General features: G+C 47.0%; 1 protein-coding gene across 2 annotated transcripts in view; it reads right to left on the reverse strand.

Annotated features, from left to right (window-relative positions):
* The window catches only part of LOC144098291 (quinone oxidoreductase-like protein 1), a 43,829-nt gene that overhangs the window by 12,964 nt on the left and 4,920 nt on the right, over positions 1 to 25,945 (reverse strand). For both annotated transcript variants that reach the window (XM_077630809.1, XM_077630808.1), the window contains exons 2-7: positions 21,890 to 21,967; positions 21,046 to 21,169; positions 20,619 to 20,687; positions 18,895 to 19,076; positions 11,388 to 11,594; positions 8,146 to 8,322 (exon numbers count right to left, since the gene is read on the reverse strand). In XM_077630809.1, coding sequence (XP_077486935.1) covers positions 8,146 to 8,322; positions 11,388 to 11,594; positions 18,895 to 19,076; positions 20,619 to 20,687; positions 21,046 to 21,169; positions 21,890 to 21,967 — 837 coding nt within the window. The remainder of the gene's footprint in view (positions 1 to 8,145; positions 8,323 to 11,387; positions 11,595 to 18,894; positions 19,077 to 20,618; positions 20,688 to 21,045; positions 21,170 to 21,889; positions 21,968 to 25,945) is intronic.

A 25,945-nucleotide genomic window follows, 5' to 3' on the forward strand; every position in this document is an offset into this window, starting at 1 on the left:
TTCGAATCTAGGCAGTTAGTTTTCTTCAAATAATCATATTCCAAATTCTAGGGTCGGCTTAGATTCGAGGACTTTAAAAAACGTGCCAGTTTTTCATTGAAACTGCTAAATATGGTGCATATCTAGCACCATCTGGAAAAGTCAGTATCGCAGTCGCTACTAGCCGTGCCAGTAGCCAACCGTACGCAAGCGAGGCCTGTAGAGTGGTGAGCTGGGCGAGTCGGTACATGAATGCAGAAAGAAAACCAGCGCAGCACCCAGTGTTCCTGTTCTGTGTTTCCGTCTTTTGCGCTGGTTTTGTTTCTGCAATTTTGACCTGTGTCGTGTCGGCCGTATCAGTGTGCGGCGTGGTGTTACCGCGATGGCACCAAGCAGGAGATACCACTAGAGTGCTGCTTTCAAGCGAAAAGTTATGATAGCTGCAGAGGCGTCGTCGAACCTTCAAGCCGGGCGGCACTTCGGCGTCGACGAGAAAAACGTCCGTCGTTGGAGGGAAAAACGACAGGATTCGTTAAAACGGATGCTTGGGAGAGTTGGTAAGTCACTTTAAACAGAACAGCGTGCACTTTGACAGGGACTACATCTGTGTCGTGTCTTCCTCGTAGCCCCTGTCAAAGTGCGCGCTGTTCTGTTTAAAATACAATGACAGCAGCTTTTTGCGTGTGCCGCAACGAGGATGCATTTAGCGGACCAAGGAAAGGCCGTCACCACGAAGTGGACAGTTTTGGCCAACTTTTTTCGGACGCAGAGAGCAGCTGCCATTCCAGTGACAACAGAAGTGCTCCAAGCGAAAGCTAGGGAACCTTCAAGGGAGCGAGGCGCAACGCCAAAGGAATTCAAAGCCAGCTGGGGCTGGCCTCAGAAATTCATGAAGCGCTTCGGCTTCAGCCTCCGACGTCGCACTTCAATCACCCAGAAGCTGCCAAGCGATTTCGAAGAAAAGCTGATAGCTTTTCTGCAATACATGCTGCGAAAAAGAGAAGCGGCAGGTTACAACCTTGGGCAAATCGGCAACGCCGAGCAGACGGCTGTGTATTTTGATAAGCCAGTGGCGTACACCGTGAATGAAAAGGGTGCCAAGGAAGTGAAGGTGCGCTCTGCGGGCTACGAGAAGCAGCGCGCAACTGTGATGCTGTGCTGCACAGCTGATGGACATAAACTCCTTCCTTACATGATATTTAAAAGGAAGACACTGCCTGCTCGAGAAACTTTCCCAAGAAATGTCATTGTGCGGGCAAATGAGAACGGGTGGATGATGGGTGCGAGAGTGGGTTAAGATTGTGTGGCGACGGCTTCCAGGAGCCCTTTTGACAAAGAACTCGCTCCTTGTCATCTACCCTTACCGTGGGCATTTGACCGACAACGTGAAGGCTGCGCTCACCCAAGCGAACACAGACCTCGCTGTCATACCTGGCAGCATGACGGGCCAGTTGCAACCACTTGACGTCTCATCAACAAACCTTTCAAGGATCGTCTGCGAAAATATTACACGGACTGGCTGACTGACGAAGGCCGCATGCTAAAGGCTACGGGTCGCATCAAATGTGCATCGCTATCGCAGCTGGCGGGCAGGGTAGCTGCAGCGTGGGATGACATCCCAGGTATTTTGATCGTGCGCGCCTTAAAAATGTGCAGCATATCTAATGCGCTTGACGGTACCGAAGATAGTGCACTGTTTGAAGGTGACAGTGACAAGAAACACAGCGACGAGTCTAGCAGTGACGACGACGTTGAATGAGCTGTGCACGTTCAGATTCAATAAATGCTGTTTGCATTTTGTGAACGCTGTCCTCGCTTTTTTTGTTCTGCCTACATTCGAGGTAATACTGTATTTACGCGCATAATTTGCGCACCAACTTATCACCCGGGTTTACAAAAAAAAACATTTTTTACTCGCATATTTTACGCACCGCGCTGCGCTAGACCGCCATCATGTACACAGGTTCTACCCTATGGCTCCAACCAGTATCATTCGGCTATTCTGTGTGTTTGTTCAGAAGGCTTTTTGAATCTTTTGTGCACTGGGCGTTCATGGTAGTGTCAGAGGCCGCTGTTACAATCGCGGCAGCACCAGCGACATCGCCACTCAGAACGGCCAGCAGCGCTTCCGGGCAGGATCGGCAGCTGATAGAAGAGCCAACACCGCTGTTTGTTTGGCTGATGCATGTGACTCGACTGCCGGCTACGCTTTTCTTGGTGGCTCTGACGGCTTGTGTTTGGTTGTTCGGTCATGTCTTGCAATGGGATATCAACTATACGGCAAGTTTCAAACTGCTTGTCAGCGCCTTATCATGCGGAGCTGTGAAGCCAGAGAGAATAACCGCGTGCGTACAAGTTTGCTCATAGTGTCGGCAAACTTGTGCGTACGTGGTTATTCTCGCTGGCTTCGCCGCTCCGCGCCGTGATAAGGCGCTGACAAGCAGTTCAGCGACGCTCGTGCGGTACGGTTAAAAAATTGTGTGGTGTGATAATTGATTTATTGATTCGCGCTTGCAATCCCGGACGAAGTTGTGAAAGCAAACTTACGGAATCTGGAACTACTGAACAATTGGCTAGGCCGCGAGCGATGACGCTGTTTTAGCGTCTTATTCAGCTTCATGCATGCACCTTCATGTCATCCCGCAAAAGGGGGGGAGGGGGGGGGGGGGGGCGGCTTTTCATTTAGAGTGAACTTTTTTTCGGGGGGCGGCCAGCGTAGGGTGCTGGTCCGGGTGCGTTGAGTTGAGTTTAATGGCGCATAAGCGACTAAGGCTATCATGCGCCAAGCTCAAGGTATAAGAAATTGTTTTCTGGATAATTTTACAAAGGTGTAAAAAATATGGGGGTGTAGAATGCCTAAAAGGTAATACCCTTCTGCCCAGTATTGAGAGCAAAACAAGATATTAAAGGTCTCAAAGGAGGCTGGTTACCCTCATCAGCCGTCCTTGGCTGGGCAAGGACTGGAGGCCCCCAACCAATCAAGATAAAAACCTCAGCCCTTTTCTGTAGAATGCAAAAGTGGCTGAGGTGCATCAGGCAAAGTACTGGGTCATGTTTTACATATCTTTAAGAACACCAGCTTCTGTTAAAAATCTAAAAACACAGGACATGTCCACAATTGCATTTTCACCTAAAATCAGTGATGGATGAAAAGGGATGCATTGGATATAAAACGGAGAGAAGCACTTTTTCCGTAGCTTTTCTAGTTTAGAACATGAAATTAAAATGTGACTGACTGTAAGTTCGTCTCCACATGTACAAACTGGTTTGTCTTCTTTTGTTAGCAGGAAGTTGTGAGTAATGTGTGTGTGGCCTATACGGAGGCGACAGATAATGACTTCGTTGAAACATTTCTGATGCACACATGACTTCCATTCACCGAGCACTGGCTTTATTAAGTGCAGCTTGTTATTTAATTCGCTGCCCCAAGAGGACTGCCAAATTTTCCTTGCCTTACATTCTAGTAATTTCATGCAATCTTTATAGGGCACATTTGCATTCTTTATTAGCTTGCCACAAGCTTGAGCCGCAGACAAATCTGCTCTTTCATTGCCCTTTATGCCGACATGACTTGGCACCCAACAGAGTCTAATGTTTTGTCCTTTTGCTATGGCTGTTGTAATGTTGTGTATAAGGTCCCCAAGCAGCGGAGTTATTGCATTTCTGGAATGAATGGCTGTAAGCACACTTAGTGAGTCTGAGTAAATAATACTGTTGGTGAGGTTCTCATTTACTATTTTTTCTACGGCTACACAGATAGCGTAACATTCCGCAGTGAAGATTGAAGCACACTGTGGAAGTCTTACTATTTTGTACCAATTCCCATGTACCGCTGCACTTCCAACGTAAGCATCTGTTTTTGAACCGTCTGTATAAAAGGCTGCGTAATTACTGTATTTTTCTTCAAGTGTGAGGAATTCTTGTATATGTTCTTGCGGGATTTGTTTTTTACGGAAGCCTGTAAGAGTGAGATCACAGATCTCCGGAAAGTTGTACCATGGCGGAAGTGGACCTCGTGTTCGAGAAATGCTTGGCAATATGTCTAGTACGCCAAGGTTCTGACATATGTCTTCGAAACGTAAGAGCAGTGGACGGGTAGCTTGTGGTTTATTGTTAAAGAGTACTCTGGATGGGCACTCTGTAGCGATGGGGTAACAAATATGTTTGTGCAGTGAACGAATTTTTAGAATGTACGAGCATGTGAGCATGGCTCTTCTGTCTGTAAGTGACGCGTTGGTTTCAACATACAGACTGCTTATAGGTGACGTCCTGTAAGCACCAGTTGAAAGGCGTAAACCTGAATTGTGCACTGGGTCGAGTCGTTTCAAATACGATGGTCTTGCTGAACCATATACTATACTGCCATAGTCTAAGCAGGATCGTACCACAGAGCGGTAGATTTTTAGGAGGCTTGCCCCGTCAGAACCCCAGTGTTTATGTGAAAGGACTTTGAGTATATTCAGTGACCGGGAAGTTTTCTTTTTTAATGCATTAATATGACGCAGGAAAGTGAGTTTTTTGTCAAATGTTATACCTAAAAATTTGTGCTCATTTTTTACGGGCAGCTCTGTGTCGTTCAGATGTAGGGTCGGATCTGCCTGTAATCCTCGTTTTAATGAGAACAGAATTGCCACTGATTTTTGTGGGGAAAACCGGAAACCATTTTTATCCGCCCATGCTGCTAGTTTATTTATTGTCAATTGTATTTGTCTTTCACATGTCGATACATTGGAGGATGTGAAAGCTATTTGAAGGTCGTCTACATAGACCGAGTGCATAACGGACCTTGGGATTATTTTCGTAAGAGAGTTCATTTTCACAACGAAGAGAGTTGTGCTTAAAATGCAGTCCTGAGGTACTCCGTTTTCCTGAATGAAATTTCTCGAAAGGGTTGTACTCAGGTGGACATGAAATGAACGATTAGATAAGAGGTCTTTTAGGCAGTTCAACATTCTTCCTCGGATGCCAAGCTCGGCAAGGTCTTAAAGAATGCCGAACCGCCAGGCCGTCTCGTATGCCCTTTCTAAATCGAAAAATACAGCGAGACAGTGTTTCTTATGAATGAAAGCTTCTCGAACAGTATTTTCAAGACGGACTAAGTGATCTGTTGTGCAGCATCCCTTTTTAAAACCACACTGATGGGCATCAAGAAGTTCACAGGATTAAAGAAAAAACGTTAATCTTATATTAAGGACACTTTCAAAAGATTTTGAGAGGCAACTAGTCAGGGCTATGGGTCTGTAGCTACTAGGGGAGGTTGGCGTTTTTTCAGGTTTAAGGAACGGTACAATAATAGCTTTTTTCCAGACTTCGGGTATTTTCCCTGATACCCATACTTTGTTAAAGAATCTTAAAAGTGCCTCTACATCAGGCTTGGAAAGATGGGCAAGCATTTCATAGTGTATTTGGTCGGGTCCTGGAGCAGTTTTCTTACCGGCAGACAGTACAGCGTTGATTTCTTGGAGTGTAATAAGAGTATTATATTTTTCATTAGTATCTCCACTTGTTGGGAGCCTTCGTTTTTCGGCTATATTTCTGTATTTAAGAAATGACTGCGTAAAATGTGCTGAACCGGAAACTACAGCGAAGTGCTCCCCCAGTATGTCTGCCTGTTCCTCTAAACTCATTTGCGTGCCGGGTGTTGTGAGAAGAGGAATTGTGAAAGGTGAGTAGCGGCCATTTAATTTTCGAACTTGCTCCCACATTTTTTTTGATGTGGTTGAGCTGTTCATAGAAGAGACGTAAGTTTGCCATGATGTTTTCTAGGCCTTGCGCCGGATACACCTCGCATGTGGTCTCGCCTTTTTGAAAAAAAGGTTCTCATGAGTTCGGTATCTGCGAATGACTCCCCAGGCTTTATTCTGTAGTTTTTTTGCCTCCTTGCATTCTAGTGTGTACCAAATTTTGTGGTTTTGGCGCACCACTCCTGTGGATTTAGGAATTGATACATGTGCAGCAGAAAGAATGCATGTTGTGAACATTTCATTTATGTAATCTATGCTGTGGTTTTCTAAAATTATATCCTGTAAACTTGCTTTTTCTTGAAACAATGCCCTATCAGCTAAATGTAGTTTCCAATGCTGTGGTTTTGTTGGAATAATTGTTGGCGAGGATAACAGACCTATTAAAACAGGGAGATGATCGCTTCCATATGGATTGTCTAAAACACTCCAGTTAAAATCGCTAAGAACAGACGGTGAACTAAAAGACAAATCTAAAACACATTCTTCTTGAGGATGGGGAACAGTATGTGGGTTTACCCGAGTTCAGCAAACAGAAATTAGTAGATAGAATAAAATCCTCAATGAGCTGCCCTCTAGCGTCCGTTTTCTCGCTTCCCCAAAAACGAGAATGTGCATTAAAGTCACCAACTACCAGGTATGGCTCTGGTAGCTGATTTAAAAGGCCCTCTAAGTCAAGGAGTGTTAATTTCAACTGTGGCTCAATATATACAGAGCACACTGTAATCGTTTTATGTGCAAGCAGAGTGGCTGCTACTGCCTCAAGTCTTGTTTTTAGTTTAAGCTCACTAGCCGGGACACCGTTTCTGACTATAATTGCCACACCTCCTGACAGCCTGCTCGCCTGTTCTCGGTCGCGGCGAAAAACAGCATAATTCTTAAGAAAATTATTGTTTTGAGGCCCTAAATTTGTCTCTTGTAGACATAACGCAACAGAAGCGTATGCTCCTAGGATATCTTTTATGTCACTGTAGTTATTCATAAGTCCTCTACAGTTCCATTGCATTATGAAAGCCATCTTAATTTTGTTTTCCTATGTAGTTAAAACTAGATTAAGTTATTTGTGGCCCTTTGATTCGGGGCCTGTCTTTTTTTGACCGATCCAGAGAGCTTTGCCGACCACCCGACGTGGATGGCACGGGGCTGCCCTGGGTCGTGTCCATCGCCTATGCAGAGGCACTGGACGACCGTGCGGAGGGCACGTGGACATTGGAGTTGGGCCTCGACCTGTGGGAGGAGGTCTTGGGGGCCACGGACACGGGGGTCTGCGAGGCCTCTTTTTGGGTTGGCGGGGTAGTGTTACCTACTCCACCTGGGGGCGCGGATGGCCCCACCACAGGCTCACTGCGAGTGGCCTGGGCAGGTGCCGAAGCCTGTTGTGGTGCGCCGTGCCCACGCACCACATCGGCAAAGTTTGTTTTGGCTGCGAAAGAGAATGTGCTTGTTTGTGTGCATCGCCTTCTTGCTTCTTTGAACGAAATGTTTCACCTTATAAGGTTTTCACCTTATAAAGTTTTCACGTTATAAGGAGACAATTGCCCAGGTTTCCACATAATAAATTTCGCTTTCACACAAACTCTTCTAGGCAGTTTGGGGGGCCATTCGATAATTTGACATTAGGATAATTTGGATGTTTTTCCACTCCCATGAAGTCTGAATTAACAAGGTTTTACTGTACCTAATTAGGCTTGCTATTTTCTCATATGGGAACTAGTTGAGATACACTAAAACTACATAATTTTTTTAAAACAGGAGGAAAAAATACATATACGCATCTAATTTCATTACAGTGTGTTTAGTAATATTTTGAGACCTGCATCTATCCACAAGCAGGCGTTCACATGAAAACGTTGAAGTGTAGCTGTAGCTAACCCCACAATATCACATGACAATGCCTGCCATGTAGAGCAGCTCTCACTACAAATAGAATAAATCGGATGCTCTGCTCAAACAGCAATGTTTTTCATCGCTCCTCAGCTCGGCTTACAGTTCACTCCACAAATGCGATGACCTGCACCTAGCACAGTCAGCACAAAACTGCCAGTTTTTTTTTTTATGTCTAAAGAATAATGCCAACACTCTTTGGTCAAAAGCAAAATCAGTAAAGAAACAAGGCATACTTCCTAAATGCCTCTACTTTAGCGATGTAGCAAAAAAAAAAACTGCCTCACAATGGCACCGAAATGATAATGGCTACTTTCTAGATGTCTGCCTGAGGCTGACCTTTGGCAAGGCGCGTGAAGGCACATGTGTACAGGCATAGTCAGGCCAGATGATATCAAACATGAAAACAACAAAAAGAAATGGCAGAATAGGCACAAGCAATACCAGAGCTTTGATACTTTTGAACATGGCCGCAATGTCCTCCTGGGAAATGAAAAGCAATGCAGTTCAGTGTAGAACACTTTGAATGACTGCGATGTACCTGGAGATCGCTTTTGCAAGTGATCCAGCGGCCACCAACTGCGAGGCAGGAGACAATGTCATGCTTGCTTGGCACTGGATGCTCATAGGTGTCCTCCAACAGGATACGGCAGCTTGTTTCAGCAAACTGCGTCACACCATTGTCCAGCACAAGATCTATCCCAAGGCCTCCAGATTCCTAAATGGAAGGAGCAAAAAAAAAAAAAGAGACTGCTTCTTTATACAACACCAGATGCAGCACTTCTCTTTATAATCGTGATGCTACTACTTTAAAGAGACACTGAAGATAACTCCATCCAATTACTGCTCTCAGCAAAAATTGATTCTCTGGCTTTCCTGGCTATGCTGACATTTGCCCAAGAGCTACAAACGCATTTATTGACCAGACAATTGAATTTAAAAACCCTCCCGCCAGTTTATTCAACTTCATGATGTCCTTGCTGAAAAGGACAGTTTGCCACTGTTTTACCACGACAGCGTAAGGGTCCTGTTCGAAGGAAGGCACAGCGTTTGTTTGCGCTGTGATGGGAACATCTTGATTGGTCGAGAGGGTCGTGACGTCCCAGCCAAGCCATTTCGTTTAAAAAAAAAAAAACTGGTTGTTCAAGTGCTGGAATTGAACCTGTCCTTTGGGTTACAAGCCGGGCATACTACCTCTACGCTAACACGCAATACTCTTAAAGTAAACTTAACATGTCCCCTTCAGTTTTGATGTGAACGGCGATGGACCGTAGTCTCTCGGATCCACGGCCAAAAAAACTGTTGATGCACATTTTATTTGTGAAATTGGCCAGGGGCGGCGACATCTGTATTTCATTTTTGAAAGTGTTCTAGTTTATAAAAGCTGCGTTCTTCGTAAGAGTGGTCTCTCTGCAATTAGAATGCAGCGCCCTATAGACACAGGCCAACTTCGATTTGTCCTCAGAGTACCTTTAAGCATGAGCTAGCTTTGCTGCAACTGTTGATCACAAGTTAACAGCTGCAATGGTAAAATATAATAAATATCAGGAAACAGTAGAGACCACAATACAAGTCACCTACACTTAATGCAGTTTCATTGGCGACGTCCCACATTACTTAACGCAACAGCTACAAATGTATTATAAACGCAAAGGTAGCATACTCCTAACACGTTTGATTTTTGCATTTGTTAAAGTGCTCAATAAAACAGATGCCAACACAGTAATATGGTAAGTAAAAAGCTGCTCGGTAACATGGAAGCTCTATCGGTGTGTGCAGAGCCCAATTAGTTAACGGCGACAGCATTGCGGCGCTCTTGCAACTAAAGATGCAGGGGGAAATAGGGAACCAGCTGGGCTCGTCCCTAGCGTGATTTGACCCACCTTACAGGGAAAATACAGCGTTTGGAAGCCCGTTTCAAGCTCCCTCTGGCTGCAAGGGATGGACAGGAGACAATGCAGTGCACTTAAAAAAAAAAAAAAAGTCTGAGCCAGTCCATGTGCTAGCTAGCTTAACCACAGCTAGAAGCCCGACGTCTATGCCTGCTTAAACGCTGCCCTCGATGCAAGGTGGCTAGAGTGGCAACATTCCAGGTACCCTACCAGCGGCCCTAAACCCAAAACGGAGGGGTTTCTTGTAACACCGTGCAAACGTATTCTTGCCCTGCTTTCTCGTCATGTTTCTCGGTCACGAAACTGCGCCATGCAGTGGGCACTGTGCAGGAGCACCATCTACCGCGTGCCATGGAAACCGACCTCCGTCACTCCCTATCTTCCACTCTGACGTTTTCTGGTCATCCGTGCCGGCCATGGGCGCCTGGAGTTGCGCCTCCTAAAAGCCTTTTATCTCCATTGACCAGGTTCACTGCTTCAGTCTTGATTTCATTTTATTTATTTGTTTATTTAACCATACTGCAGGCCAATGTTTTGGCCCTAGCAGGAGGGGCATTGCAACAAGACTATTAGAGTACAAAGCAAATACACAACAAAAAGAACAAAAATTAAAGGCACAATTTGAATTCTGGTTGAAATTCAAAACTAAAGAACACAGTGCAATTCAAGGCGCCTATGTTCGGATAAAAAGACATTCCAGTTCTTTCAGGAAGTCGTTTGACTCAAACGATTGGTGGCAGTTGGTTTTATTCCTTCTCTGTAGTTTAGGAAAAAAACTTATTATAAGAGTTTGTTTTTGCAAAGATTAAAGCTAGCGTTTGTTGTGAAGTGTGCCTTGCTCTCCTGGTAGTAGCCTGTTGAACACCTGCTGAAGCTAGCACACATATGATAAAATTTTCTGAGGGTAGCAATAAAATTGTGCATGATGGTCTTGGTGTGAGAGAGAGATAGAACCTCTTCAATTGAAAAACAGGGAATTTAGTCACCGTTTAAATCAACTGACTTGCTGCTCCACGTGAGGAAGAGATTCAGGAAAAGAAAGATGGAATGATAGAGGTGTAGGAATTGGAATTACAAAGATCACTGCATAGTGATTGCGCAGTGAGACGTCTTGGTGTGCAAAACTCAAAGAGCTCTTCAGTCACCTGCACATTACGGTGACCGTGGCTGGCAGCATAGTCGAAATTGCACAGAGCAGGAATCGCAAGGCTAACTGCATGTGCTGGGTGCAGTACTAAACTGGAAATTTTTTCTTTTTAATGTGATAGCATTTAGGCTGTCATCTTGAAAAAACCACCTGGTTTCTCCGTAACAAAATTCCCTGAATGGTCAGAGGGTTACGACGTCATCAGCACCGCCAAATTAGATATCTGAGGACTAGAATGTTCGAGTATCTTTCGTTGAATTATCATATGGTATTATACTAACCATATCCACTAATCCATTTTAAATCCCCCATTAATCAACCTCAATCTGCCCACTAATCCACCTACTATTCCCAACTAATCCACCCTAATCCATTTTCTGGGGTGGGTCTACTTCCTAGATTTGGGGGGGGTCCTTCGTAAACCTGGCGTGGACCAACTTTCAAATGAGTGCATTTTCTTCTTTTAAAATGCGTTTAAGACTGCCCCAAGCTTCCTTTTTTTCATCTCGCAGAGCGAGCACCAATAAGAAAAAGTAGGAGTGGTGGGCCAAACATGCACCCTGACAACACCACTCATGTTCTTTGTTGGTGGCAGTGTAATTAACTTCCAAAATAACACTGAACGAAAAACAAGTGTTATGAGTTGAACCCAGCAACAAAAGTGGAGTCTTTTAGCCTCAATTTTTTTTTTCTTGCGGGTGCATCCAAATGTCAGTCCCTTCAAAAATATGACAAACATTTCACCTGCATGCAAGCGGGCAGAAGTGTGGAGGCACTGCCCCCATAATTGTTGTTGACGTTGTTGTTGTTGCTGCCAATCACATAACCAGGGCGGAAGTCTGAGCCACAGCCAGCATTATCCGTCTTACGGAGGTCCACCACTCGAGCAACCTGGCCTTTAAGTCCCTCAAGGTAGAGGACCTCGTCATCTGAACTCGCTGTGGTGATCACCTGCACGAGAGTTTTCAGAACCCATCCTTGTCACAAAGTTTCCTCTCTTTCCATGTGCTGAAGTCTAATAATTTTTTTCTTCTGAAATTTTCACAAAAATCTTACATTAAATATTTGCACAAAAACAACTGTACACTTTGAACTCAATTCACATTTTGCATAAGCATGCAAGGATTGCAGAAGTTCACAGAGTGACACCTTATATAATTGGAATCTCAGTGCTGACATTTTACCAGCCCAATTTAATGAGGTTGTAGCCAGACAGCAATGAATTAAAGCAAGCTTGCAAGTTATGTATGTGCAATGCAAACAAAAATACACTGTAATTAGAGCAGGGTAGACTGTACAAAGTGTATAGTACCTTTGTTTCATGCACAGTGATATTTACTCCAAAGTGAGAAATTCTATATGAAAAGCCAATATGAAGCAACATGTTGCTTCTCATGCAAGCAACACCTCTGCGTAGTCTCATATGACATACTCGCTACTGCATCAGAAAGGCTGCTCAGGCAGTTAAAAAAGCTAGCAACATGGAACCATCAGCCGACTACACCTTTGTCCAATAAATTCGGAAAGTTTCTTGCATCCTTTAGAGTGCACCTAGTTTCACATTACTTGAAAAAGGTTTATGCAAAGTTTATGTGTGTCTTAACGTCCTAAAGCAACTCAGACTATGAAGGCCGCTGTAGTGAAGGGCTCCAGAAATTTCGACCACCTGGTGTTTTTTAACATGCGCTGACATCACAGAGTACACGGGCCCCTAGAATTTCTCCTGTACCGAAAATCGACCGCCGCGGCCGGGATCGAACCCGCATCTTTCAGGTCAGCAGCCGAGTTGGTTGAAGAAAATTGCAGGGTGCTATGACACTGCTAGCATCCTCACGGAAAGCAAAAGAACTCCCGACCATCTAGAATGCAGTCCCTTCCCAAGGCCCACCTTGATTATATCACTACACAAACCACCACACTCGACAGTGACCACTCTCTGGACAAGCTTGTTCTCACTGGTCAACAGGTAATCATGGGAGTTTGCGAGACAATGTGCTCAAACCATGTCCCCAAATACAGCTTTACTGCAGTGAAAGCTTGGAGGTGTGTCTGCACCACAGGTAACGTAGGCAAGGCAGGGCCTTCCTACTATAAAATTCCGTGAAATTTTCAAGTACTTACTGTCAAGCTCTACAATGGGAACTAATACTGAGATTGCTGATACTGACGTCATATTGTAACAGTTGTTACACTGAAAAGGAACTGCAGCGGCTGAACGAGGGCACCAGAGAAAACGGACCTACACTTCAGCGTCGTCTACTTCTAGAGGCTGCGATCTCTTTCTTCTTCTACTTCCAATCCTCGTGTCACTGCCCCCTCTTCAGGAGCATTGCCACGATGCGGTGTTACCGCCAGACCGAATAGCAGGGAGAAAAAGTGTTCAAGAGGTACACCACGAGTCTGACACCACGGAATATGACTACATGCAGCCGGAAAGTCACTCGGGGGGTCGCTCGTAGTACGGCTTCATTCGCACCACATGCACAACGTCGCTGCGCTTGCCGTTGTGCGATGAACGAGCTGGCGAGGCTGGTGCAACTTCGTACGTTACGTCGCTGAGGCGGCGGACAACAAGGTAAGGGCCGAAGTAGCGGCGCAGTAACTTTTCAGACAGCCCGCGACAACGAACGGGCGTCCAAACCCACACATAGTCGCCTGGGTGGTAGGTAACGTAGCGGCGTCCAAGGTTGTAGCGGTCAGCATCGATCTGCTGCTGACGGTGAATGCGGTGTCTGACCAGTTGCCGTGCTTCTTACGCGCGCTGAACATAGGTGGCGACATCGACAACAAGTTCACTCTCACTGTCAGGGGGGTCCACGGGTAGCAGAGCATCGAGGGGGGTGGTAACCTGTCGACCGAAGACTAATTCGAACGGAGTGAACAGCGTCGTCTCTTGCTGCGCGGTATTATACGCGAATGTTGCGTATGGGAGAATTTCGTCCCATGTCTTGTGCTCGATATCAATATACATGGAAAGCATGTCGGTCAAGGTCCTGTTGAGGCGTTCTACCAAGCCATTTGTCTGCGGGTGGTAGGCTGTTGTACGTCTATGGCTGGTGTGCGTGAGCTTGAGTACAGCCTGAGTGAAGCGGGCCGTAAATGCAGCTCCACGGTCAGTAATGATAGCTGCAGGAGCGCCATGACGCAGGATGATGTTGTGGACGAAGAAGTCGGCGACTTCAGCAGCAGTACCGTTTGCAAGTGACGTGGTCTCAGCGTATCGGGTCAAATAATCTGTCGCGACTGCAATCCACCGGTTTCCTCTGGTCGACTTCGGAAAAGGGCCAAGGAGGTCTATGCCAATTTGCTGAAAAGGGGTCTTTGGTGGTGCTATGGGCTGCAGAAAGCCGGCTGGCTTCAGAGGAGGAGATTTGCGCCGTTGGCAATCCCGGCATGTTGTTACGTATCTACGCACGGATGGGAGTAAATTGGGCCAGTAATACTTAAGCCGAATCTTTGCCAGTGTGCGACTAACCCCCAAGTGGCCGGCGGATGGTTCATCATGACAAGCGCTTAAGATTTCGGAGCGTAACTGGGATGGCACAATAAGCAGAAACGTCTCTTTGTTGCTGTCAAAGTTGCGCTTGTAGAGGACTCCACGCCGCAGAATGAAGGTCTGTAGTCCACGGCGAAACACACGAGGTACATGAGGATTCAAACCCTTCAGATACTTAACGAGTGGCGCCAACTCAGAATCTGCTCGTTGAAGCTGCGCCATACGGGAGATGCTAATGGCACAAAGAACAGGGCCATCTTCGGGGATGTCTTGCGTAGCCGGTTCCACGGGCGCACGTGATAAACAGTCCGCGTCCTGGTGCTGCCGACCCGATTTATAGACGACCGTAACGTTGTACTCCTGTAAACGGAGGCTCCATCTGGCCAACCGGCCAGAAGGGTCTTGAATGCTGGCCAGCCAGCATAGCGAGTGATGATCGCTGACAACACGAAACGGTCGGCCGTAGATGTAAGGTCGAAACTTACTCAGAGCCCAGATGACGGCAAGGCACTCTTTTTCGGTCGTCGAATAGTTCCGTTCCGATCGAGAAAGTGTGCGGCTCGCGTAGGCGATTACTCGCTCTGCGCCGTACAGCCACTGTACGAGGATCGCTCCGAGGCCGACATTGCTGGCGTCAGTGTGGACATCAGTCTCTGCATTCTCGTCAAAATGAGCTAGTATTGGTGGACTTTGAAGGCGGCAGCGGAGTTCCTCGAAGGCTGCGCCTTGGGCACTTCCCCATACGAAGGGTGTGTCATCTCGAGTCAAGGCAGTCAATGGCTCAGCTAGGCGAGAAAAATCTTTAACAAAGCGGCGGTAATACAAGCAGAGGCCCAAAAAACGTCGGAGGGCCTTCTTGTCGGTTGGGCGTGGGAAACTGGAGACGGCGGAAGTCTTGTCGGGGTCTGGAAGAACACCTTGTGCGCTGATAACATGTCCTAAGAAACGGAGCTCCTCGAAGGCGAAATGGCATTTCTCTGGCTTGATCGTTAGTTGTGCAGACTGAAGAGCTTGAAGGACAATGCGCAATCGCTGCAAGTGTTGTTCGAAGCTAGACGAAAAGGTGACCATGTCGTCCAGGTACACAAGGCACGTCTGCCACTTCAAACCAGCTAAAACAGTGTCCATCATGCGTTGAAATGTGGCCGGAGCGGAGCGGCCTTCCCCAGCATATCGTCGACATCACCTGTCCTTCATCATTTGCAAGCAATCTAAACAACATTTTTTGTTCATGATCACTAATGGCATTGTTTTGTGCCTTTTCTGCTAATCCCACCCCTTATGTAATACCCCGCGAGGGGTCTTTAAGTAATAAAATGAAATGAAGTCCAAACGGGAGCACCTTAAATTCGTACAGACCGTCGGGTGTCACGAAAGCCGTTTTCTCGCGGTCTCGCTTGTCCACCTCGATCTGCCAATATGCGCTTTTCAGATCTAAGGAAGAGAAGAACCTGGCATCCCGGAGTCGGTCAAGGGCATCATCGATCCTCGGGAGTGGGTATACGTCCTTTTTGGTAACATTATTCAGTTTCCTGTAATCAACACAGAATCGCAACGTGTTGTCTTTCTTTTTCACCAGGACCACCGGCGACGCCCACGGACTTGTTGACGGCTGTATAACGTCGTCTGCAAGCATTTCATCGAATTGCGTCCTAATAGCTTCGCGCTCTTTAGGCGAAACGCGGTATGGACGCTGACAAACTGGTGGCGTGGCCGAATCGGTGACAATGCGATGCTTGGCTACCGGCGTACGTCCGACCTTGGAGCTCGCCGCGAAGCAATCTTTAAAATCAAGTAGCAGCGACGACAGAAGGTTCTTCTGAAGAAGTGACAACTCCGGGTTGATTTTAACCTTCTGAAGGGCGTTACTTGGTGCGGCATTGTCGTGAAGATTCACCTGTACGGGGCACAGATTCGGCAACCTATCCACGTCGTCGAGGAAGGCGACGGCCGTTCCCTTGGCGAGGCGCTGAATTTCGTTCGTGAAATTCGTCAGAAAAACTGCCGCACAGCCGTCATTCAGTTCAACAAGACCGCGCGCGATAGCCACACCCTTCTCGAGCAACAGCGAAGGGTGACTGTCTGCAATACCTTCGTAGTCGTGAAACGAGTCGTTCCTCACTAACACCAGCACACTGGACCGTGGTGGCAGCATTACGTCGTCTTCGACTATACGCAGAGCGTTGACTCCTGGGCCTTCTGTGTTACTGTGCGCCACGGCTTGCTTCGTCGAAAATGTGACTCGCGCCTCGTGTAGATCGATCACAGCACCGTTTGCCTGTAGAAAGTCGAGGCCCAGGATCAAATCTCTCGAACACTCGCTCAACACGACGAATTCACCCACGTAGACGAAACCGCGGATGCCGCTCGGGCTGTGCACCTTCCGGCCGGGCTAATGAGGTGACCCCCAGCCGTGCGAATGCTAGGGCCCAACCATGGTGTCAAAACTTTGCTCAATTCCTGGGCGAGGGTGTGGCTCGTCACGGAATAGTCAGCCCCAGTATCAAGTAAAGCGATGGTGTCAGTTCCGTCAATCGTCACACGCAAATCAGAAGTAGCGCGTCGGATGCTGTCGCTACCCTGCCCCGGTGAGGAATCAGCGCATCGGTATATCGGCGGCGGAGGATCTTCAGTTTTCCCGACAGCAGCGGCCTTGCCTCCGGAGACCGCTGGAATTAGTTTTCCCGGCGTGGACTGGGAGAACGCCGCTCAGGGTAGCCGGCGTCTCGGCGAGGGCTTGGGGAACGGTAACGCAGCGGAGATGACGACCTAGGATCGTAGCGACCGCATGTCCCAGGCCTCTGACGGGCCGACAGATGAGCTTCAATTTCGAATGGTCGTTCGCCATTCCGGGGGCAAGGGTCGTCTGGCGCGAAACCACGCAGACCCACTCGGCGGTACGGGCAGGCCCTGTAAAGATGTCCCGCCTCACCACAGTGGTAGCAAAGGGGCCGCCGGTCCGGTGCACGCCACACTTCACATTTCCGTGGCCGCTGATAAGCTGGTCGAGCAGGCACACGGGAAAGACCAGACTGCTGCGCTGCGTGAGTCGCGGTATTCACGCCGTAGCCTGGCGTTGGGGCCCGGCAGAGGACAGATGCATAGGTTGGTCTGACCTCAGTCTGTCTTGGGATCTCAGGCAGTTGTTGCTGCTGTGCTGCTAGGCGCACCTCGTCCCGGACGACTTCAGACAGCGATGTAACAGACGGCGCGCTGGGAGGCAGCTGGAGGGCTTGTAATTCCTCCCTGACTATCGACCTGATTAGGTCCCGTAAAACGGCCGCATCACTCCCTAGCGGCATCGAAGAAACAGCGGGCCCAGGCGTGCTTACATCCCGATTGTATTGCCGGGCTCGTTGCAGGAGCGTCGTCTCCATGGTAGTCGCTTCCGTGAGGAATTCGGCAACAGTACGCGGTGGACTGCGCACAAGACTGGCGAAAAGTTCCTGCTTGACTTCGCGCATGAGGTGGCGAAGCTTCGTCTCCTCCGCCATGGATGGGTCAGCACGCTTGAAGAGGCGCGTCATGTCCTCTACATACATGCGGACGCTTTCGTTAGTCCGCTGGTTACGGGAGCGAAGCGCAGCTTCAGCTTTCTCCCGGCGGTCTGTGTTGGGGAATGTAGCTGAGATTTTGGCGAAATGTCTCCCAGGTGGACAGGTTGCTCTCGTGGTTCTTGTACCATGTCCTAGCGGAGTCCTCGAGCGCAAAATACACATTATTTAGCTTACAGTCGTCGCTCCAACCGTTGTAGCGGGCGACCCGCTCGAAGGTGTCCAGCCAGTCTTCCGCATCTTCGTACACGTCGCCGTGAAAAGATGGCGGTGTTCGCTGCATGTGGTACAGGATGGGCGCCGGGAACCTACTGTCTGTGGCCATTTCCGGTGGGACCGTAGGTCGAGGCTGCGTCTTCCTCGTCGGGTTGTCAAGAGGCCCGAACTCAGGTGTCTCACCGCGGAGGCGGCGGCTTGGGCGCTGATGGAACGGTGTGAGTGCCGTCTTTATCTCGTAGGCGTACGCAGGTCGGGAAGTGTACCCAGCACTGCTCCACCAGATGTGTAACAGTTGTTACACTGAAAAGGAACTGCAGCGGCTGAACGAGGGCACCAGAGAAAACGGACCTACACTTCAGCGTCGTCTACTTCTAGAGGCTGCCATCTCTTTCTTCTACTTCCAATCCTCGTGTCAATATTACATGCTTTGCCACTGCAACAGTGGTGTGCTGAAGACGTGCTCTTTCATGCACACAAGACATCCATCAAGCTGAGCACCTGCATACCTTGTTGCACACCACACATGCTCCACATCAGCTCTTGTTACTTTTGAGTCATTCTCCTTGACAAACAAATTTTTTGCCACACTAAAAACTTTGCGAGTACCCTTTGGAAGAAAAAAATCCAGTTACCTCCTAACCTAATGGCCGGAGCTAAATAGTAGTGCCAATGTAACCATAGGACAAATTTCATAAAAGGTTTTTTAAAGAAGCAAGTGTTTTAAAAAACTGGCACTTCAATAGATTTAGTTACTTCACTGCAATGAACAAATGTTCATAACACTGCATTTAGCACACGACAGTCACAATGCATCATACAACACACACATAACTTCTTTTCAAACCACACGCACACAAAAAAATTGGAGGGCTGGCAATAATGCAAGCTAATACTTACACCCAGGAATAAGAGCAACAACCAGCACACTTTCCAATTCAACATCCAAGTAGGCACCATGTGAGCCAATTGACGGTGCACTGACCTTTGCACCCCAGTGCTGAGCCAGCTGAATGGCAATAGCTCCAAATGAGGATGCACCATCCATAACTAAAACAGTGTCGCCACTTGTCAGGCGCCCAAGGTAGTGCAACCCCGTGTAAGCCTTCACAGCATCACCAATGCAGCCAGCAGCATCCACAAAGCTAACATTTTGTGGCTTCTTTGCTGTAAAAAAAAAAAGACAAGAAAGCTGTGACAGCTGCAATGGACATCCAGTTTCAAAGCAACGCCTACAGTGAAGTACCAAATGCAAGCACTATGCGAGCAAAGATGGAGGAGACCCTGCTATGAAGAGGCAATTCAGAACTTCACAAAAACAAAAAAATGCCAACATTCTATCACCTTGGTACAGCCTTCAATCAATATCAAATGAATTCACACTTGAGCACAGGCTTTTATAAATAAAGCTGCTCTTCATAACTATGGTAGTAGATAAAGTCTGGAATTTCAGTACAGCAACACCAGGGTCTCAAAATTCTAATACAGCAACACCAGAGTCTCAAACGCAATCAAGTGAACTTGCTTCACAAGTTTGCTCGAGCCTCCTCAGCTGTTTACAGAAAATAAACTAAATCTGAATCTTGAAGGGGTGACAAAGCTCCTTGTCAGACATAAAGCAGCTCAGTCACAACCTGAGAACAGCGTGCAGTTGGACCAGTCAGTGCGGATTTGAAAACATGAGAAAACTGTGTGTGGACACGAGACAATGGAGTGCCCGGTGTTGTGTCCTCCTTTTGTGTTCTGTACCAACATCCTGTTTTCTCAGCCCTTCTAAATCTCCATTCCTCTTTTCTAGATACCTATTAGCCCCAATACATGTACCACAGCTCAACTGTTGGGGACGTATTTTGCCAAGAATGGAAGTTGTGAATGCTTGCTCCATAAACCAAATAGTGACATGGATTATTTTCTCCCTAGACAGGCAGTTGCAGGCGCTGCACAGCTTATTTCCAAACCAAGAAGAACCACACAATAACATGAATTATTCAGTCACACCTTTCAGAAGCATAAATTGCAGGCCTTGGAGATCGCTGTAGCATTGTCACACCAGATAATTCTCCCTCTCCATTTTTAATTCAGAGCAGAGAGAGAGTGTGTACATGCATGTACGTGCATGCATGTTAAAACCAGCATTATACGGCGTTGTACCTTTCAAAACCTTTCAGGTACCTGTCAGGAACCTTTCAAAAGTGAGACTCTGGTAACCATGCCGCTAGCAACAAGGTACCAGTGCAAGATCAGTCAGACACCGCAGAACCAGCTGGAACTGAAAGAATATTCTCTATCAATAGATAACTTGTATAAATGACAAGACAGATAAGCTTAGTTGACGCTGCTGAGAAATTTCATGCCACACCAACCTAGTGTGCTGTTGAGGCAAAACGAAAATTTTTTAGAGCAGTAACTAAGGTAGCAGCTGCTACCTTAACGTTGCTGAACAACTTTTTTTGTTCTTCAGATAGTATACTGAAATTTAACAATAATACATGTAGTTGGAACCCTAACCCTGCATATTTATATAGCACAAAACTAAGGCATCCTTTTTTCAGTCGCGGTGCTACAAAAATTTGAAGATGCACTATAGCTGTAAGACTCAAACATGAAATACTCAATAAATAGGCAAAGTATGCTCTAGACATCTCTTCCCTGCTAAGTAATAAGCCTCTAGGTTTGCATTCTATAAATGATGTTAAGTAGCATACTTACTGACATCATATTCATTGAGACGGACATATTCAGCGCATCCCGACTGGCCATAGTCTAAAGGAATCAAACCTGAAACAATGAAAGTTTGAGAAAAAAAGGCATTACAAGAAGAGAAACTAAGAACACAGAACAAAATATGCCGTTTCCATTCCAGCAGAAACCACTCCTAACAAAAGTAAAAGGAAGTCTAGGCTCAAAAATAAATTAAGGCTAAACGGCTACGTTATTAGGGCTAAACATTTTTTTCTCCCCTATGTCCTGTTTTTTTTTTTAAAATCAGAAGAATAGTACAAATGACCCCACTTGAGTTTCAGGCAGAGGTTTCAAACAGAGTGTACCAAAATGATCATTAAAATGAGGAAAACTTCATTAAATTTGGCACCCAATCTCAGAAGTGTTCAAGTCATTTTGCATCCAAGAAACATACCTACAACTTCATCACCACGGTCCACAGAGGTCACCCAGTCTCCAACTTCAACCACTACACCAGCCACTTCATAACAGACTGGATATTTGATCCTTGACTGGTCTTTGTAGAGGACTTTTAAAATCTTTAAAAGAAAATTGGATGCATATCAAAGACTGCCCTTGCCTGCACTTAGTGGTGGTCTTGTATAACCATCCTTGCAACCATTTTTGGCAGCTATGAATGTTGTTAGAGTCTAGAGTTAAAGCAAATGCTGTCAATGAACTTCAGTCTACATGGACACTGCAAAGCTTACGGGGCATTATTTCGTGATATGGACAAACTGTGCCACAGCGGCCATAGCTCAAAGGCATTTACTGATTAAATTTTTTTCACTTGGTTGTCATATAGTGTTTCAGAGCAATTAAATGCTTGGTTTATGGGGGGTTTTAACGTCCCAAAGTGACTCAGGTTATGAGGGACGCCGTAGTGAAGGGCTCTGGAAATTTTGACCACTTGGGTTTTTTTACCATGCACTGACATCACAAAGAACAATGGCCTCTAGAATTTCGCCTCTATCAAAATTCGATCACCGCGGCCGGAATCGAACCCGAGTTTTTCGGGTCAACAACCGAGCGTCATAACCACTGAGCCACGATGGCAGCGAGCAGTTAAATGTGACATGCAGCGCTTCAGTGCAGAAGCATAAAAGAAAGCACCATGGAATGTTAATTTCAGCACATGCACAGGTAGACCAAACATTAGCTCAGAATTTCATGGCTAGCTATGCCTTTTTATTATGTTTCAAAGAGTGGGCAAGCAAAGTTGCCAAGTGCTGAAGAGTGAAAAATAAGGTGTCACCTACTTTGTCTTCATTGCAGGATAAGCCACATGCTTTTACGCTTACTAAGACAGCATATTTGTCAAGTTTTGGAATGTCAACCTGAAAAAAGTAAATGAAAGTTACGAATGCTATTCAAAGCTGTTTCCAAGGTTTTTTTTTTATCATGGCAAAAATATCTACCAACAAAACTCGCAGTATAACGAAGACGACAAGCATATGCGCAAGCCGCATGGTCATCGCCTGGTGCACGCTCCTGGCTGGACTAGCTGACCTCGGACTGCTGTTGGCCCTGCTCCCGTTAAGAAGCTTCTCAGAATAAACCCCACCTTACATTTGCTGGAGGTGCGGGGTAACGTCCTCTCGCCCTGGAACTCCGCAACCGAACGCTACCCCCTACCACGATGCCTAACCACCAAACCGTACAAGTGAGCCCGGCCGCCGTCGTCTGTGCTGGTTGTCTCCGCCAGCGAGACCCCGCTATCTTCAGTGGCACAGACGACCATGATGTTGAGGATTGGCTCGCATCGTATGAGCGGGTGAGCGCATACAACAAGTGGGACGCGGAAACCATACTGAACAATGTGATTTTCTATCTGACGGGCGTGGCGAATCTGTGGTATCGGAACCATGACGTGGATATTACATCATGGTCTGTTTTCAAATCTAACTTCTCAGAGGTATTCGGCCGCCCGGCAGTCAGAAAACTCTGTGCTGAACAGCGCTTGCGTGCGCAGTCGCAGCAGGTTGGCAAGAACTTCACGAGCTACATCGAGGATGTCGTCGATCTGTGCAAGAGGGTGAACGCTCAGATGCCCGAAGCCGACAAGATCAGGCATATCCTCAACGGCATTGATGACAACGCGTTTCAGATGTTGTTGGCGCGAGACCTGTGCACCGTCACGGAAGTCGTCGCCCTGTGTCAGATCTTCGATGAACTATGCAAGCAGAGGGCTCTGACACGCGAACACACCACGAACGTCGACTCGCTTGCTGGCCTAACGATGCACGAGACCAGTCATCGCTCCTACCACACATCAAGAGCTTCATCCATGAAGAAGTTGCTCGCCAGCTCTCGCTTATTTCACGCCATCAAGAGCCATCACTACACATAACCCCGAATTTGCGGCACATCAATTCCGTACAGCCAAATTTATCAAGAGTCCAGAGGCGTGGCAGAAATACCGCATCACGTCCAAATTATATAATTCGGAAATTAATAAATCTAAACGTTCCTTTTATGAAACCACCCTGCCTAACTTACTTCGAACTAACCCAAAACAATTTTGGAAAGCAATTAATCCCAAAGATAAAGACAAATCAGTTTCATTAATGGATCAAACAGGACAGCCTGTCCCCAGTGACGAGGTAGCGGAAATACTAGATCTAACCTTTTCTTCTATTTTTACAAGAGAACCAGATGATAACCTCCCGTATGTTTCCTCGTATAACCATCCCATCATGCCAGATATCACATTTTCTCCCCAAGGAATCTTGAAACTAATCGAAACTTTAAAATTGACTTCATCAGCTGCGTCGACGGCATCAATGCCAAAGTCCTCAAAAGCACCAAGGAAATCACCAGTGTTATTTTGTCCCACATTTTTCAGCAGTCATTGTCATCCAGCATCGTCCCTCATGATTGGAAGGTGGGTAAGATTGTTCCTGTTCCAAAGCCAGGTTCTACTAACTACCGGCCCATATCTATAACCAGCATCTGTTCCAAAATTATGGAGCACATTATTTACTCGCAAATCACAAATTTCCTTACATCTGTTAAGTTCTTTCACCCTAACCAGCACGGATTTCAAAAAGGACTTTCATGTGACACTCAACTTGCCTTATTCCTTCACGACATAAGTACTAATGTAGACCTTAACATACCTGTTGACGCTCTATTCATCGACTTCGAGAAGGCTTTCGACAAAGTCTCTCACAAACGCCTACTACTAAATCTTTCACAACTAAATCTTGACCCGCTCGTCTTCAACTGGATACAGGCTTTCCACCCTAATCGTCAGCAGTTTGTTGAAGCCAACAACAAATCTTCTTCACTCTCTGACGTACTCTCTGGTGTGCCGCAAGGTACAGTTCTTGGCCCTCTCCTTTTCTTAATTTACATCAATGACTTGCCTAATAATATCTCATCAAACATCCGCTTATTTGCCGAATTAAGGCTGGAGGAGTGGTGTCGTAGATGGCTGATGGTCCTAAACACTAACAAAACTGCGCTTGCTTCCTTTCACAGACAACAAAATTACCCTACCCCAAATTATCTTCTGAACGGTTCTAGTGTTTTACCCCGCAACTGCATTAAGTATCTTGGTGTTGACATCTCGGGTACCCTTAACTGGTCTACCCATATAACGCGGATGATTAACAATGTTAACAAAACTCTTGGCTACCTACGTCGTAATTTACGTCTAGCTTCACCAGCAGTTAAATTGCTAGCTTATAAAACATTAATTCGGCCAAAGTTAGAGTACGCATCAGCCATCTGGGACCCTGCTCAACTTAACCTAACCCACTGTGTTGAACTTGCGCAAAATCGCGCCGTTAGATTAATCTACTCAAACTACTTATACTCCACCAGTGTTGCCTCCCTGAAAAATAATGCATGCCTACCTAACCTCAAGCAACGCTGTATTGTTGCAAGGCTATGCTTGTATCACAAAATATATCATAACTTTACTCACAACTGTCCTATCCAACCTGCTCATCGTTCTTCAGCCCGCACAAGCCACCACAAGGCCGTTTACCCACCTCCTGGCACGCACAGTGACCCATCTTCATTCCTTCTTCATCCAAACAGCGCGTGACTGGAACAGTCTTCCCACCAGTACCATCCTTCTTACAAACCCGGACCATTTCAAGAAAGCCATCGAAACTATGTTCTATTAACACCAGGTTGTTAGCCCACCCCTCATGTAAAGCTCTCAAAGGCCCTTGAGGTATCTATAATAAATAAATAAATAAATAAAAAGAACAGGTCGCTGAGGCTCTCCCGCAAGCCCCTCAGCCCACACCTTTTGCGGCCCCGCTGACATATGCGGACGTTGTTGCGCGACCTCGTCCACCTACCTATGCTCCGCCTCCTGGTCCCGTTCGAGAGCCCGCTGCTTCTATTCCACTGCTTGCTCATCTGCGAACCTCCTGGGGCACGCCTGATAATAATCGACCGCCTGCTCAACCGGGAAACTCCTGGCGCACGCCTGACAACAGCCCGATCTGCTACTTCTGCGGCTTGGCGAGGTCATGTGGCGCGGCTTTGCCGTCGACACATAAACGTCTCACAAGCACCTCCTGAAGTTTCCGGTTACTAGTCCCAGCGTCAGTACTCACCTCCTGCTGAGCCACCCCTAAGCCGCTCTCTGTCTCCTGAGCGCACCCCCTTCTCTGGACGCTGTTCGCCTTCTCCACGTCGGCGCTCCATCTCTCCGATGCGACGGCATCCCTCGACCACTCAAGAGGCAAACTAGGTGCCGCAGTTTCCGAGGCGAGAACTGCGCAGCCGTCGAAATTTGAAAGGCCCCGTCTGTCTGCCGCCAATTTAACTGAAGTTTTTGTAGAGGGCGTATCTGTGATGGCACTTGTCGACACAGGTGCTGTGGTTTCTGTCATGGATGCAGCGCTTTGCAGATCTTTGAGGAAAGTGATGACGCCCCTTTCTGGCCTGCCGTTACGAACTGCAAGTGCGCAACTCATCCAGCCGTTAGTAGCGTGTACTGCTCGAGTAGTCATAGAAGACATTCTATATTTGGTTGCATTCATCGTTCTGCTGTCATGTTCGCATTCGATCATCTTGGGCTGGGACTTCCTATCGCTTCATGACGCGGTCATCGACTGTGCTCGGGCACAAGTAGCACTCTCCACGTTGCCGAATCCCGTGCCAGAGACTGAAATTTGCGGTGCCCCTGTTCCTGCCAAAGCTTTTGTCGCCGACAATACCAATATTCCTGCGTGCTCTTCCGTGATTGTGCCTCTCTCCTGTGCTTGTGTTCGCGATGCCAGTGTCCTCTTCACGCCGTCTCCTACTTTTCTGCGTCGCCATTGCCTGCTGCTGCCTTATGCCCTGATCAC

Source organism: Amblyomma americanum, chromosome 7, assembly GCF_052857255.1.
Source record: "Amblyomma americanum isolate KBUSLIRL-KWMA chromosome 7, ASM5285725v1, whole genome shotgun sequence".
NCBI classification, from domain to species: Eukaryota; Metazoa; Arthropoda; class Arachnida; order Ixodida; family Ixodidae; genus Amblyomma; species Amblyomma americanum.